This window comes from Oryza glaberrima, chromosome 11 (genome assembly GCF_000147395.1).
Source record: "Oryza glaberrima chromosome 11, OglaRS2, whole genome shotgun sequence".
In the NCBI taxonomy this organism is placed as follows: Eukaryota; Viridiplantae; Streptophyta; class Magnoliopsida; order Poales; family Poaceae; genus Oryza; species Oryza glaberrima.
Genome location: NC_068336.1, coordinates 16,683,367 through 16,698,335, shown reverse-complemented (window position 1 = coordinate 16,698,335; position 14,969 = coordinate 16,683,367). Strand labels below are relative to the sequence as shown.

The following is a 14,969-nucleotide window of genomic DNA, read 5'->3' as shown; positions in this document are numbered from 1 at the left end:
CTTGTAAAGGTGTAATAAAATTGCCATTGCATTGCACCATATAAATATTTTGACCATTAATTCCTGTTCTGTAAATTTAACATCATATATTCGTGCCAAATAAGATCAGATCCAAATTATTCCCCCTACTTACTGAGGACCTATTTTCGTTCGAATAAAAAAAATTAACATGCGTATCTGTTGAACTGAATTCGTCAGTCAGATGGAGTCAGAACACTGGTCCGGAGATATTTCTAAAAAGCCAGGCTGCTGATATATATAATTGAGCATTCGTCAAAGTAAAGAAGAGTATATGTCATGTGCTCCTCTGACAAGAGAGACGAAAAAAACGAGCACAAGATCACTGCAAATACGACGTACGAATTGAAGCTAGCAGCTCTCGAGCAAACGGGATAGTGTGTCCGAGCTCAATTATTTGTGTTGTTTGACGAGTTGAAACGCGTATTCGTATGTCGAGTTGCAAGTCAAATTTCTCGAGATCCATGCACAGTTTGAATTGAATTGAGCGTACGCCCGCCGCACAGTTTGAAAAGGTCTCCCCCTTTGAGAATATGGTTTGGGAATTCAATTAGAAGCAGTTCATTTGTTTTTGGCAAGTTCTAAGCATTCCTAATTCAATGTTATTCAAATATAGCCAATATTTTGTTGTAAAAAAAATCAGAGTAATGCATGGCCGGTTTATGACTTCGGGGTTTTGGGCACAAAGAACCATCTGAAAAGAGAAGTCCAATCTGCACACTTGAAAAGTAAAAAAAAAAAAAGCAATGAAATAATATGATTTAATTTAAAAACTTTTCTCTTTTTTTTTCCTGATCATGGCGGTGATCGGGTGATGCGTGGCCCATCCTTGATCCTGGAGCCCACGCGTTTGCCTACTTGATCATCAATTTGCCCACTTTTTCCACATAAAAATACATGCAATGCATACACCTTATCATGAGCTATACTCCTAGCTAGCAAGCAAGCACACAGAAACATTGTTTATTCTTTTTCCAAGTGTATATTCGTTCCCTTTACCAGCTTTTTCTCCCATTTTGTAATGCCTGCCTAAATGGAGCAGCTCTATGTATATCTTTTTTCTAAAGAAACAAAGTACAAACACATTCGCTCACAACACGTGCACTCATCCCACACACATACACCCTACTCCTATGAGCACCTCGGGAAAACTGAGTCAACATATCTTGAGATTAACGAAGTCACCACGGATCTCTCGCTGTCGACAGGTACATCACCTACCACTAAAAGAATAATTAACCGTAAATATGAGCATCTGTGTCAAATTTAGGATTTGAACTCGGGTAGACCAAGTAACCTGACCAGCTACGCTCACTACGCAGCTCTATTAATATAAATGCAAATATGCAATGACCTTGCCTTAATTTGGGACACGTGTCACAGCATGTGCTGGATCTCATTAGCTTGCAAACACTCAATGTGCATTATGCATATGTGTCAATGTGTGTGTCCTACCATCACCCATCATTGGTACATTTTGCTACATGAGAAGTAGTACCAGATTTATTAACTTGGTTCCACATCTTGGTGGAGTAGGTCATATGCATTTACAAGCTCTTTTTTTCTTTTCTTTTCTGTTGATCAAATGATTGATCAAGTAGATGTGCACATTCCTTTTGGGAGTTAAAAAAAATGCTTACTTAATTACATTATACATGTATGTCTCTGTCTATCTGATCCTCTGTTATGTAGCATCATTGCACAATGCTTGGAATCTACTTAATTGGTGAATCATGGGGGCTATCAAAAGAATTAAAAGGAAGGGTGAGAGTTGTGCACCAGAGACTATGATTAGGAGCTAATGAGGGGTTGTTAGTTTGTACTTATTGTATTCTACAAATTGTATTATTGTACTAGATACTAAATACATGGCTCATCATTGGGAACCCTTTTCATTTGAAAGAAGGGTGGCCTGCATGGTCCCCTATGAACATGTTATTTGCTTGTCAAGACTTAGGTTTGTTGGGTGAGCCTCTTTTGTGTGACAGCTTGGATGAATGTCCAAGGAAAGAATTAAGAAAACATCATGTAGAATATATAGGTACTAACAAGTACTCCCTTGATCCTACAGCCATGATCTTTGCATAAAAAGAGGATATGGTTCAATGAAAGCAACCAAATACACAACTCTGAAGAAAGTAACAATGAGAGAAAGTAGAACCGCATTTCTCTTTTGTGCTTTTGGTTCGTGAGGATATTGTAATAATGAGAGGGAAGAAAAACAATATACAACATTGAAGAAAGTTAAGTAGAACTGCATTATTCTTTTGTGCTTTTGGTTTTTGAGGCTATTGTAATAATGAGAGAAAAATTAGACATGTTTTGCATACACCCCTCATGGCTAAGCTCAACTATCAGGATCACAAATTCAGGTGGCAGGTGCCTTTCTTCCCTGTCCAATTCAGGAACCATTCTGCTGTTGAACACGACCATACATGCAGCTCTAGATCCTCAATATTTTTTCTTGGCCTTCCTTCTCAGCAACCATAAGGACAGACAGGACTGGATCCATAGCAAAATAGACTAATACCCTACCAAGTGAAGTGAAGTTCATCACAAAGAAAGCCAGGAATGAACTGGACTTTGTTCTGAAGTGGCTACAGACAGGTGGTTGGGATGGCAATTTTCAGAAACCAGATTTGATATGCCTTAAGTATACTGCCCAAATCTCATTCAGTCGTATCACAATCATGCAACACTGCCAGCTGCCCAGTTTTAAGGCTAAAGGCTACCCCATGGTAACAGTAAATTAACCAGCATTTGGATCATCTTTGTAAGTTCCAACAGGTTGCCTTGAGCTTTCCTCTATAATCAAATCACAGCAAGTTTCGGTGAATAGTTCTGAAAGGAGCGCATCTAATTATAGCAAAGATATGGTGTTACCGTATTATATTATAACCAAGCCAACTCCAATAAAATTATACTACCTTCATTCCAAAATACTCCCTCTGTTTCTAAATATTTGACACCGTTAACTTTTTAGCACATGTCTGACCGTTCGTCTTATTCAAAAACTTTTATGAAATATGTAAAACTATATGTATACATATAAGTATATTTAACAATGAATCAAATGATAGGAAAAGAATTAATAATTACTTAAATTTTTTGAATAAGGCAAACGGTCAAACATATTTAAAAAAGTCAATGACATCAAATATTTAGAAAGAGAGAGTATAATCATTTTTGGGCGTTTTAAAATGTATCTGGATATTGGAAAACGCACATAAATGATTATATTTTAGAACAAAGGGGTAGATTAGTACACGGGCATGGCATAGTTGTAGGCACATCATTGGAAGAGAATAGAGAGCAACACATTTAATCTTTCAATCAGCACAAAACCTTTCCTGGTTTCAGCTTTGAAATTGTTGGCACAAAATGTAAAATTTCTATCTGATACCACTTCTAAGCTGGCACAACTTAAATAACAAATAGTATCTCTCAGACTTAAATTGACTGCTAATCTAATTTGAAGCTAATTAATGGGTACAGGGATTAGTGAAGCCAGGCTGAATGGGAGTCGAGCAGTTAACTGGTTCAGTCTGAAGAAAGGGGAGGAATGTCTTCAGCGATCCCTTTACCATCAGCGGCGTCGTAATAGAAGAAATTCTTGATCGGATCACCCTTACCAGATATTGACTTAATCACCTCCTGTTAGGCAAAAACAGAGTGCAAAACAATGAGAACTGTGCATAAACACAGATGAAATTCCTGTTTGGAACAGAACAAAATTAAGTTCCTGCTGCTTTTGAAGATTAACATTTGACAAAGTACAGAATACTTTTCTTGGCAAAAAAAGGAATATTACTACTTTTGGACTCCTTTCAGACATCACTGAGTTGAGGTTGCTAAATAATTCAGAAAATTTTACATTGCTACAGAATGTTCAAATCTTTCTTGTGCTAGTTCTTTCATTGTGTATAATTCCTTGAACCATCAATACAAAATCCGTATTCCACCAAAAGGCTGTACATAAAATATTTACATCTTTGAAGGTGTCCAGTGAGAGTACCGATCCAATTCCATGTGTAACTATCATCTAATTGTGGCAACACAATATCCAAGTATACATCTTGGGCCCCTGGACTGAGAACTACACATTCATGCTCCCAAAATTGTATGGCTGAGCTAGGGAATCATAACTGATAATTAGAGAACACAGCACTTCTGCTAGCTTTACATCGATCTTACGTAGCAAAAGGATAGTCAAACTTCAGCACATGTCTGGGCAAAGTGTCTGTCATGGGAATTGGGCCTGGAGGCTGTGAGACCCACAACCAGGACAAGCAAGGCACCCTCAGCCAGGGGCTATCATTCATGATTATAAATTAAGTTGTCTTTCAATATGTCCGAAAAGACCCACTAAGGACCTTAATATGTAGTTCCTAAGTTCATGGACCCAAGTAATGTGGTTTAAGTGAATTACTGCAGGAGTAAAATGTGGATGCATAGTATTTGTTGAGGAGTTTATTTTTTTCTTTTGGGGGAAATGGTTATTGTGAAGTTAGTAGTTTACTTCAATTACCATCTACTAGAGGGTAAATCCTTAATCGCCATCTAGTTCAACCACATATACTCAATTTTCACATTCAAGTAATGGATCATTGGTACCTACCTGACCAAGAATGCCACCAAGGATTGCACATACAGGAGGATGTTGCTTCTTTCCAGCTGCTAAAAGCCGTTCCAGGAGAGCAGTAGGAATTTGAGACTCACTTGAAGACTGCAGTTTATTTACCACACCATGAAAAAAATCTTAAAGAACATGATTGAAATTAAGGAACACAAAAACTTATATACCATTTTATCACACATGTCCTTCCTCAGAGCCAAAACTGCAGGTAGATCAGAAAGTGATGCCTCACAAGCATTGCGGCCTTCAGATGACTCATAATTCTCCAGTACTGCAAAAGGACATTTCAAGAGGACATATGCGCAGGGGCAGGGAAAAACAAGTTAGAAAGCTGGCTGATTTGTTTGAGTATTTGGGGAGATAAAACTGCACTAATGAATCTTCAACAGTGCTGCAAAAGTCTGACATCCTCACCTCTCATGGCAAAGTACAGTTTAGTTGTTTTTCTTGGTAAATTCTTCCAGGGTACGGAGATAGCTTCCTGTATAAAAGATCATTTCCAATGATAAACAAACTGTAACATTCCAAACTGAAGCATCCAAAATGGTGATATATGGTGGCATATGGCAACAAATTGAACACATATTTAAGTGATGATACACATAAAGAAAGCTAAAAAGTCAAGGTCAACATGCTACGCTACTCCATTCTTCTAGGGATGTATGCAAAATGAACAAACCAGAAAGCATCAGCACATTGTCTAGTGTAGATTTGAACTCTTACAAAATTATTCCAAAAACACCTATAACCCAGAAAGGGGATTTCTGTGGAACCAATTTAATTACCACATGAAATGAAGACCTCCAATAGTAAGGCTGGGCTACATGAGCATAAATAAGTGTATTTTTCTATGCCGTGAAAAGAGGATTTGGTAATAGTGTTGCTGTGCTCTACATCAATCTTCTGTAGATGTATCTACGTATTCAAGTCTTATCCAGATTGTCAATCATACTTAGTTTACCTACTCCTTAAAAGGAGTAAGGAGATGGTGTTGGTATGCTACACTGATCTCCGTCAATATCTATGTAAATAAGTATGTCCTTTTTAGGATTTGATTAACTGCAAATTGGCACATGTATACATGTAGATTGCCGGCTGATATGGTTTTACTTTGTTTTAGATTGAAGATGACTGTTCTTAGTATTGTAAAAATATAATATATGATACACATTTATTCGAATAAATAAGCACTCTGGCATTCTGATAGTCAAAACAAAAAAACAGCAGAGTAAGCATTTTGTCTATTTATTTTTTTGTCTTACGGAAAATCATTTTTTTCAGAGGAAAACATAAGTTTACTATTATTAAAACATGAAGACACTATTCAAATTGTTTCTTTTTTCAGGTTAAATGGTTTTCATGTATATATACCATGTAGCTTGTATAAGGTGCATCATAAATATTCCACAGCTACATTTATGGCAGCCAAGAGAGAATAAACTACAGGGGCAATACAAAACATGTAATATTAAATGAAAGATGTTATCTCAAGTTGGATCAGCTTCCTCTCAAACATATAAAAAAAAGATCAGCTTAACAAGTCATTTACCTGGAGACTTGGATATGCCAACTCCTTTGGTTTGGGTTCACCTCCAACCTTCTGAGAAAAAAAAACACATACCCCTTCAAAAAAGTATTCAGGGCCCAAACTACTGAACAAAGAAAATAATTCCTGAAACATTCTAGTGATCATGATTCCAAAGCATAAGTGCTTATATATTCATAGCGATTGAACCAAAACTAGCATTGCAAGATGAATCCTTGGTACAAATTACAAAACTTAATATGCTAGAAAGTGTCACATTACCATATTTTAAGCACCAAAACTAAGTAACCTTTCTTTGTATCTCCATTTCAATGATGCAGAAAAGGAACAGATACAATAACTTGGTTGAAAACCAGTCAGTGAGAGCAGATTAGTACACTACATTTTATTACCAAAAAGAAGTACGTGCTCCTTTGCAATTCTCATCCTTAATGGCACCTTCATCAGGCTAAGTACATCAGATTTAATATGTTAACATGAACAGTCTGACATAATGACATCAATTTTGAGTTCAAACATATCATAGAAAAAAAATGAGTGCCTCTAGAGTACATGAAGAAAAGTACTAACAAGTACACAAACCACATGCATGTACACAGGAAGGAATATTGGAAGCAGTATATGAGAAACATTATGGAGAAAATAAACCAATTTAAGACATCTGCGCGATGCTTAGTGCTTACAGATATATATGTGGACTGCTGGAAAAAAATTAAACTGAAAAATCAACAGAACATATAGCATGTCATATATGCCCATACCTGAACATAGCTATGGTTCTGCAAATCAACAAATATTTCACCACAGGAATCCTTGCACTCGATGGCGTAGAATGCAATATGCTTGCTTCTCTTCCGGCAGTTGTCGTTAATTAACAACTAAAGCAGTACAACACATGCAGAAATGTTGTGAGAACTGAGCGCAATAAAGAGAAATTTGTTGCAGAATTTTAGTTTAAAAGACGCTGAGTGACTTGGAACTTGCAATAGGATGAAGAACTAAACAGGAGAAGAATACACACCTTTGTTTTAATAGACGCACAGCTAACTACAATTATGTCAAACTTGTCAAGGAATTCTCCATCAATTAATGATGGATCACCTAAAGGAAATAGCAGAAACAGTAAGAAATTTTTTTTTAGAATATGCTGTGAAGATCCAAAGAATTAGTCATTGTGATGGCCACAGATATATCAGAATTCTCTCAGTAACATATATGCTGATTTCTTGGTACAATGATACACTATAGTAACATGTGCCTGTTACTAAAATTAAATGATTTCTTACAAGAACTTTCCTTGTTAAAGTGCAGCTAAAAGTGCAAGATTACAAATTGAAATAGAATCTCTTCTTTAACATTTTATTCAAAGATTAACCATTAGGACGAGAGCAATTCAAGAATGCAAGAAGGCATCCTACTTTATGTACTTCTAATTCTGACACCCAAACCAATGAAGAAAACCAGACTAGGCTCACCCTTTTCGACTGCAACTCGGACCATTGGATTGAAATCTTTCAGGGACTCACAGCAAACCTCAGCTCGTGATCTACCACCATATATGCTCTCATCATGAGGAATTAAGAAATTTGCATTGAGATCATCCTCTGTGACTAAATGATCATCCATCAAGGATAAACTGCCAACTCCTGCTAGAACAATATTCTTGCAGAACTACAGGGTAAGAGAGAAATGGCATTTAGTGTATAAGGCTGCCTTCGATTATGAGTTAAGCTTTATCAATATATCCAGAAGAACTGAGGTACTTAAGTACCTAGATGAATATACAATTGAGTCAGGATGCAGCTGCTTATGATACTCTATGACTACAGAAATCTAGTTTCTAAGGCATATACTTTAACTACTACCTCCGTTTCAGGTTATAAGACTTTCTAGCATTGCCCATATTCATATAGATGTTAATGAATCTAGGCACACATATATGTCTAGATTCATTAACATATATATGAATGTGGGCAATGCCAGAAAGTCTTATAATATGAAACGAAGGAAGTAGTAAATAGTATAATAGCAATCATATTCTTAACAAAGCGAAGTGCATTGATCAGATAATCATGGGATATGACTGTAAAAGAAAAGGATAAATAGACATATATTGGAACAACGTAAGCTAGCATAAATAAATGGAAGAATTTTTCTACAGAAAATTGAGCCTAAACGTTGAGAACTAAAAGCAATTAACTTTAACAGATGGTACAACAGGGGTCCTACAAAAGAGAAAAAGCCAGCCTAAAAAGTAATTAAGAACATTGAGATTTTATCTCGCAGGCAATGCATCCATAGCACTAGAAAGTCTACAAGAACAACAGAGCAATAATCAAATGCCCAGAAAACTAATGCATTATAATAACGAACTAAAAGCAACAGGTAAACATGGGCAATTTGGCCCATGAAACTAACCCCTATTACTCCATAACTCAATGCAACTTCGTTTCAATGCTTTGAATGCCCACGCGGTGTAAACTACAAACAAAACGCAACAATTGGAGAGGAAAATCTTAAAATACCTACCTCAGTAGTAGTACCATTCATGCCGCACACGAGCACATGAGCTTTACTTAGCCTGTTCCAAGCAGCACAGATTCAGTAGTCAAAAACAGATGAAAGACATCAAAAGTTTTGGTTCCGAAGCTAACAAATACGATGGAATGGAAGAATAATTTGGGGGTGAAAGTTACGAGAAATTCAAGGAAAGCACCAAACAAGCTCAAAAAAAAAAGATTTAGGAAAATTCGATAGCAGACACAAGATACGAAAACAGCGGATATCTCTGTCTTCACTTCAAAAATACAAACACTTCGGGCTCAAGTTTTTCTTTTAAAGAAACAAACAACAGCCATTCGTTCTAACATAAACCATGAAATCCCCCAAAAGAATGATTTTCTTTTCTTCCTTTTCTGCAAGAAACAACCTGCGATTAAAAGAGAAGAAAAAGAAGAAGCATCAACTCAACAAAATTTCCTCCACATAAGCGAAGAGCGAAAGAAAACCCGGGACTTTTAGGGGAAGAGAGAGAGAGAGAGAGAGAGAGAGAGAGAGAGAGAGAGAGGCGGAGCCGGGGATACCTCTTCTGGGCGTCAACGCCCCAGACGCGGATCTGGCGGTCGTAGAGCGCCGTCTCCTGCGCCGTCAGCTCCTCCTCCGCGCCGCCGCCGCCGCCCATCGCCGCCACCGCCCGGATCCCTAGCCTGGGACGCCGCGAATCCGATCAGCAGCCGAAGGAGAAGGGGGAGGAGCAGCAGCAAAGCGAGGGTTTTTGGCGTTCTTGGCTTCGCTGCTGCTAGTAGATGATGGCTTTCACTTCATTCTATTTCTTTTTCTCTTTTTATTTGTTTTTTTTTTCTATTCGGCTGCGATTTGGGCTTTAGGCCTTGGGCCTTGGGCCTTGGATGAACGGCCCAGCAGGTATTTCGGCCCTGAGGTGATGATGGGCTATATGGGCTGATGGGCCAGGCCCTATGGTTGATGGTTTGCGCCACTAATTAACAGCTTGTTTGGTTAGGGGAATATAATAGAGGGAATGAGAGTTTGGAGAGTGGAGATTGTTAGGGCATCACCAATGTATATGACAAAGTGATCCATATGGATAGGACCCACATAAATAGTTTTTACCTATGGCAATCTCCACAATATATACAGATACAAGGTATCATTAGGAAAAGAGAGAATAGTAGAGATAGATAATATAATTTATTCCATATGGGTAGTCCATATGCATATGGATACCTTTTGTTATTTTTTCTATATAGACTAGTTGCACAATGGTAATAGGTGGTTGAATGAAATATTTTATTGCTTATGGACTACTTTTACACCACATTATGGATGTCCTTATGTCTATTGTTTGATCGGTGGATATATAAGAGTTTTTTTTTTTTTTTTTGGAGTTGGGAGGGGCAGTTTGAGCAAACTCCATGCTTGGAAGGCAATTCCCTTTTTTTTTTACTACAACGAGATAAATCTTAGGCAAAATTTGCTACAGAACACGCAAAAAACACGTAATTAGCTGAGAGACACCGTGAAAATGTGAAACTGCCCGAGGACACTGCAAAATATGTGAAATTTGCCGTATGACACCGAACGCATTATTTTATTTTTTCTGGCTGAAAGTGGCGAGTATTTTTTCAAAATGACAAGATTTCCCACAATGGCAAGTATATTTTCTTCTTCAGTGGCGAGGCGAGGCGCGCGGCGAGCTCGGCGGCCTGGGTGCGGAGGACGGCATTCTCGGCATCGACAGCGAGGAGGCCCTAGGTGGTGAGGCCAAGCATGGTGGCGACGTGCGCGTTGTCGCGGCGGAGGTGCGCCACCTGTGCGGTGAGGTCATCGAGGTGGCGCTGCTTCCGCATCCGCAACCGCCGCGCCAACCACCGCTGACGACGCCCCCCTCCCCCCGCCGCTGCCGACACCGTGCTCCCCCCTCTCCCGCTTGAGGAAGCCATTAAGAACCAACCAATCGACGGGGAGGTGGACGGGCACGGCGTCACCGCCAGACACTCGGCACCCAGCTGCGCGCGCCGCCGCATGGCACCTAGCTGTGCCCGCCGCCGCCCACCTTCCGCCCTTGCGCGTCCCATGAGAGAGAGAGAAGAGAGAGAGGAAGAGGGGAAGGGGATGCACTTAGCCACCGCACGCCGGCGCTTCCCCCCATCGACCGCCCACGTCGCGCCGACCTCGCCGCATCACGCGTTCCCGGTAAAGTCAACGGGAAAGGGAAAGAAGGAAAGAGAAGGGGCAATCCGTGCATTTAGAAAAGTATCTCACCTCTTTTGACCTGGAAATAATAAAATAATATGACCAGTGTCCTATGGCCAATTACACAATTTTTGCAGTGTCCTCGGGCAGTTTCACGTTTTCTCGGTGTTCCTCAGCTAATTATGTGTTTTTTGCGTGTCCTGTAGCAAATTTTGCCTAAATCTTACCGTACATCATCACTTAATTCAATTTATCTACATCCATACTCTACTCTTATAGAGATAGGGTGTGTGTTCGTTCATAGGGGGTGGGTGTAACTGCGTTGTTAGCGTCTATATTTGTATTGTGTTTTAAAAATTAAAAAAAAAGGAGAGATTGGGAGTAAAAGTTAAACACCAATGACCAATCCCTTCACCAACTCCCTTCTCCAAGATCCCAATTGGCAAGTAAATAAATTTAAGCACTAGAAAAATTTCGGAAGTTTTTGTTCTCGAAGAACTTTATTTATCAGATTTTTATTCAATATATATATTTTTCACACAATTTTGCAAGAATACATTCATATTGCTATATTGCCTGTTAAATTCGCGATGAGCACCTTGCCGCCACCGAATGGCATGGCTATACTCATGTAAAATCGTGTAATTCAGATAGAATCGTGTAAACGGTATATTCATGTAAAATTGAGTGAAAAAAATATTTTGAAGAAGAAAAAAATTCTATGATTTTTACATGTACATTATAGAAGATCTTGTAAAATAATTCTTGCCTTCCAAACAATTAGCAGTAATTCAACTCACTGTAACTCGTTGAACATCACAATCAGAAGAGACGCACCTGCATTGCATGGCAATTCTTTTTCTTTCTGTCAAACTTTTTGAGCAAAAACTTTTTGCCAAATAATGAACAACAAAAACCTGATTGGCAAAAGTGGTTTGAATCTAATTTACAGCAACGAACCAGGGAAAATTCGACGCATACCTGCGGAAGAAACCTATCAAATTCGCCACAAACTTGGGCAGATCCATCACACAAAGAACGCAGCAGCTGTTCATGGCAAATCAGACCACGCCGGAAAGCATGTATATATGCTGCTGTTATGCTCCAGTGTTAGATAGTATAGGAAGAGAGATACTGCGAATAAGCCTCAGGGATGGGTATGTGTGTGTCTATATATATATAGATAATTAATATATATATATATATATTGGAACTTAAGTAAACTTGAAGAGATAGAGATGGAAAATAATTCTATTCTACCATAACGAACTGGATTAATACAATCTTATCCGTATACTCTAATATCTGATATTAGTTCTTCAGAGAAATGATATGGTGTGAACCGACTGGATGCGTCCGAAAAAAGCAGGCGATTTTTAATCTGACTCTTCGATTTCCACCGGATGATTAATATCTGAGGCGATTAATTAATATCTTGGTTAATTGAGTGAGTACTTGTAGAAACCAAAAGACAGAACAGGCATGATTATTGTTGCTGGTTCATTCAGCGATTATTCAGTTGAACAGGTATCTGAACAGGCAGGGAAAATGAAACCGTTATTTTTTGTAAGTATTTTCTGCCTACTAAAAGAGAGATCATTTTTCCCTAAAAAATAGAATGAGATCATTTTGCACATGTTATTTATGGATCTCCACTCCTCCGATCCAATATCATTAAATGAAGGAATAAGTCTATTCTGCCTCCCTCAACTCTTGCTCTTGGCTGAATCCCACCTCTTAACCGCAAAATTGGGTATAATGTCCCCTACCTTTGAAAACTAATGCAAATTGGTTCCTTGGATGGTATGGGAGACGGTTTCGACTGACGTGACAACTTTGACCCCGTTGACTGCCTAAGTCAAAACTTCGTCTATCCTATCTTCTTCCCTTTTTTACTACGACGAGATAAATCTTAGCGTACATCATCACTTCGAATTTAACTTATATCCATCCTTACTCTCATAGAGATAGGGTGTGTGTTCATTCATAGGGGGGTGAATGTGCGTTAGCGCATGTATTTGTATTGTGTTGTAAAAAAGAAAAAAAAAAGGAGAGATTGGGAGTAAAAGTAAAACACCAATGACCAATCCCTTCACCAACTCCCTCCTCCAAGATCTCCATTGGCAAGTAAATAAATTTAAGCACTAGAAAATTTTCGGAAGTTTTTGTTCTTGAAGAACTTTATTTATCAAAAAAAATTTTCAAAATATATTTTTTCACACAATTATGCAAAAATACACTCATATTGCTATATTGCCTGTTGAATTCGCGATGAGCACCTTGCCACCGAATGGCATGGCTATACTCATGTAAAATCGTGTAATTCAGATAGAATCGTGTATGTAAAATCGAGTGAAAAAAATATTTTGAAGAAGAAAAAATGTATGATTTTTACATGTACATTATAGAATATCTTGTAAAATAATTCTTGCCTTCCAAACAAAATTAGCAGTAATTCAACTCGCTGTAACTCGTTGAACACCACAATCAGAAGAGACGCACCTGCATTGCATGGCAATTCTTTTTCTTTCTATCAACTTTCTGACCAAAACTTTTGCCAAATGAACCATAAAAAATGACGAAACAAAAACCTGATTGGCAAAAATGGTTTGAATCCAATTTAATTTCGCATGCATACCTGCGGAAGAAACCTATCAAATTCGCCACAAACTTGGACAGATCACACAAAGAAAGCAGCAGTTGTTCGTGGCAAATCAGAGGACGCCGGAAAGCAGCTGCATATATGCTGCTGTTAAGCTCCTGTTCTTCAGAGAAATGAGATGGTGTGAACGGTGAACCGAGTGGCTACATATGAAAGAAGCAGGCGATTTTTAATTTGACCCTTCGATTTCCACCGGGTGATTAATATCTGAGGCGGTTAATATCTTGGTTAATTGAGTGAGTACTGGTAGGTAGAAACCAAAAGACAGAACAGGCATGATAATTATTGCTGGTTCATTCAGTGATTATTCAGTTGAACAGGTATCTGGAGAGAGAGAGATCATTTTGCACCTGTTATTTATGGATCTCCACTCCGGTCCAATATCACTGAATGAACTCTTGCTCATGGTTAAATCGCACATTCCAATCACAAAACCGGGTATAACGTCTTTCCTATGTTGGAAACTGGTACAAATGGAGACCTTCGTTGGTTTGGGAGGTGGTTTCAACCGATGACTGTCTTTCCTATGTTGGAAGCTTCGATCCTATTGACTGTCTCCTGAGTCGCTATGTTGGCAACTTCCTCCATCCTATCTTCTTCCTCACCTCTCCCCCTCTCTCTATTACCTCTTCGTCCTCTCTTTCCCCGACGACCGATGTGTTGCCGTGGCGGTGGCAGCAACCCTGCATCCTACCTACTCTACCGATGGACGGCGGCGTGGCCGATCCAGGGGGTGCCGCTCCATGTCACTGGTGTTGGCTCCTCCTTTGGCTGCTCTCAACCCCACGTCATCGCTGCTGTCGCCGTCAGCGTACCATCAGATGCATTATGTGTGTCCTAACCAGATCACTCACTCACTCACTCACCCAGCCAGAGAGAAGAGAGAGAGAGAGAGAGAAGCTGAGAGCAGCAAGAACGCAAAGCTAGTGCAGTAGTACTGTAGTACCAGTAGTAGTATTTTTTTTTCTCAACTCAGACGCACTAGTTTGTTTGTCCATTTCTTGGTGTCCACCACGCTGCTTCCGCCCCAGCCGCCGCAGCGCCATCCATGGAGAGTGTCAGCAGAGTCACGAGCACGGATGCATCTGCCATCGTTGGTTGTGGCCACCGCCATGCCAACACATTGATCGTCGAGGGAAGAGAGGAGAGAGAGAGAGGTGAGGAAGAAGGTATGATTGAGAAAGTTACTGTCAAGTGGGATCCATAAGGTGACTCAGCGAGTTGATGGGGTCAAAGCTGTCACATCGGTTGAAACCGTCTTTCAAGCCACTGAAGAAGCCATTTTATACCGGTTTCTAAAGATGGAGAAGATGTTATACCCGGTTTTACAGTTGGGAATATGATTTAACTCAAGAGCAAGTTGAGGGAGGCAAAGTAAACTTATTGCTTGAGTG

The 14,969-nt window shown here is 39.2% G+C and overlaps 1 protein-coding gene across 1 annotated transcript; it reads right to left on the bottom strand.

Moving 5' to 3' along the window:
* Positions 1-3,326: 3,326 nt before the first annotated feature.
* On the bottom strand, positions 3,327-9,513 carry LOC127755154 (SUMO-activating enzyme subunit 1A-like). Its single transcript, XM_052280797.1, has 10 exons — positions 9,284-9,513; positions 8,730-8,781; positions 7,676-7,871; positions 7,222-7,301; positions 6,962-7,078; positions 6,204-6,254; positions 5,069-5,135; positions 4,822-4,925; positions 4,637-4,744; positions 3,327-3,672 (listed from the first exon to the last, which is right to left on the bottom strand). Exons 1-10 carry the CDS (start codon positions 9,379-9,381, stop codon positions 3,559-3,561), a joined length of 987 nt encoding a protein of 328 aa, XP_052136757.1. The 5' UTR covers positions 9,382-9,513; the 3' UTR covers positions 3,327-3,558.
* Between the last annotated feature and the right edge of the window lie 5,456 nt (positions 9,514-14,969).

Bases quoted from the DNA above. Each gene is read 5' to 3' on its own strand.
- LOC127755154 (XM_052280797.1), bottom strand. From the start codon at position 9,381: ATGGGCGGCGGCGGCGGCGCGGAGGAGGAGCTGACGGCGCAGGAGACG. The intron at 7,872-8,729 runs GTAGGTATTTTA...CTTACCCTGTAG, and splicing joins TGAATGGTACTACTACTGAG to TTCTGCAAGAATATTGTTCT. The intron at 5,136-6,203 runs GTAAATGACTTG...TCTTTTATACAG, and splicing joins TGGCATATCCAAGTCTCCAG to GAAGCTATCTCCGTACCCTG.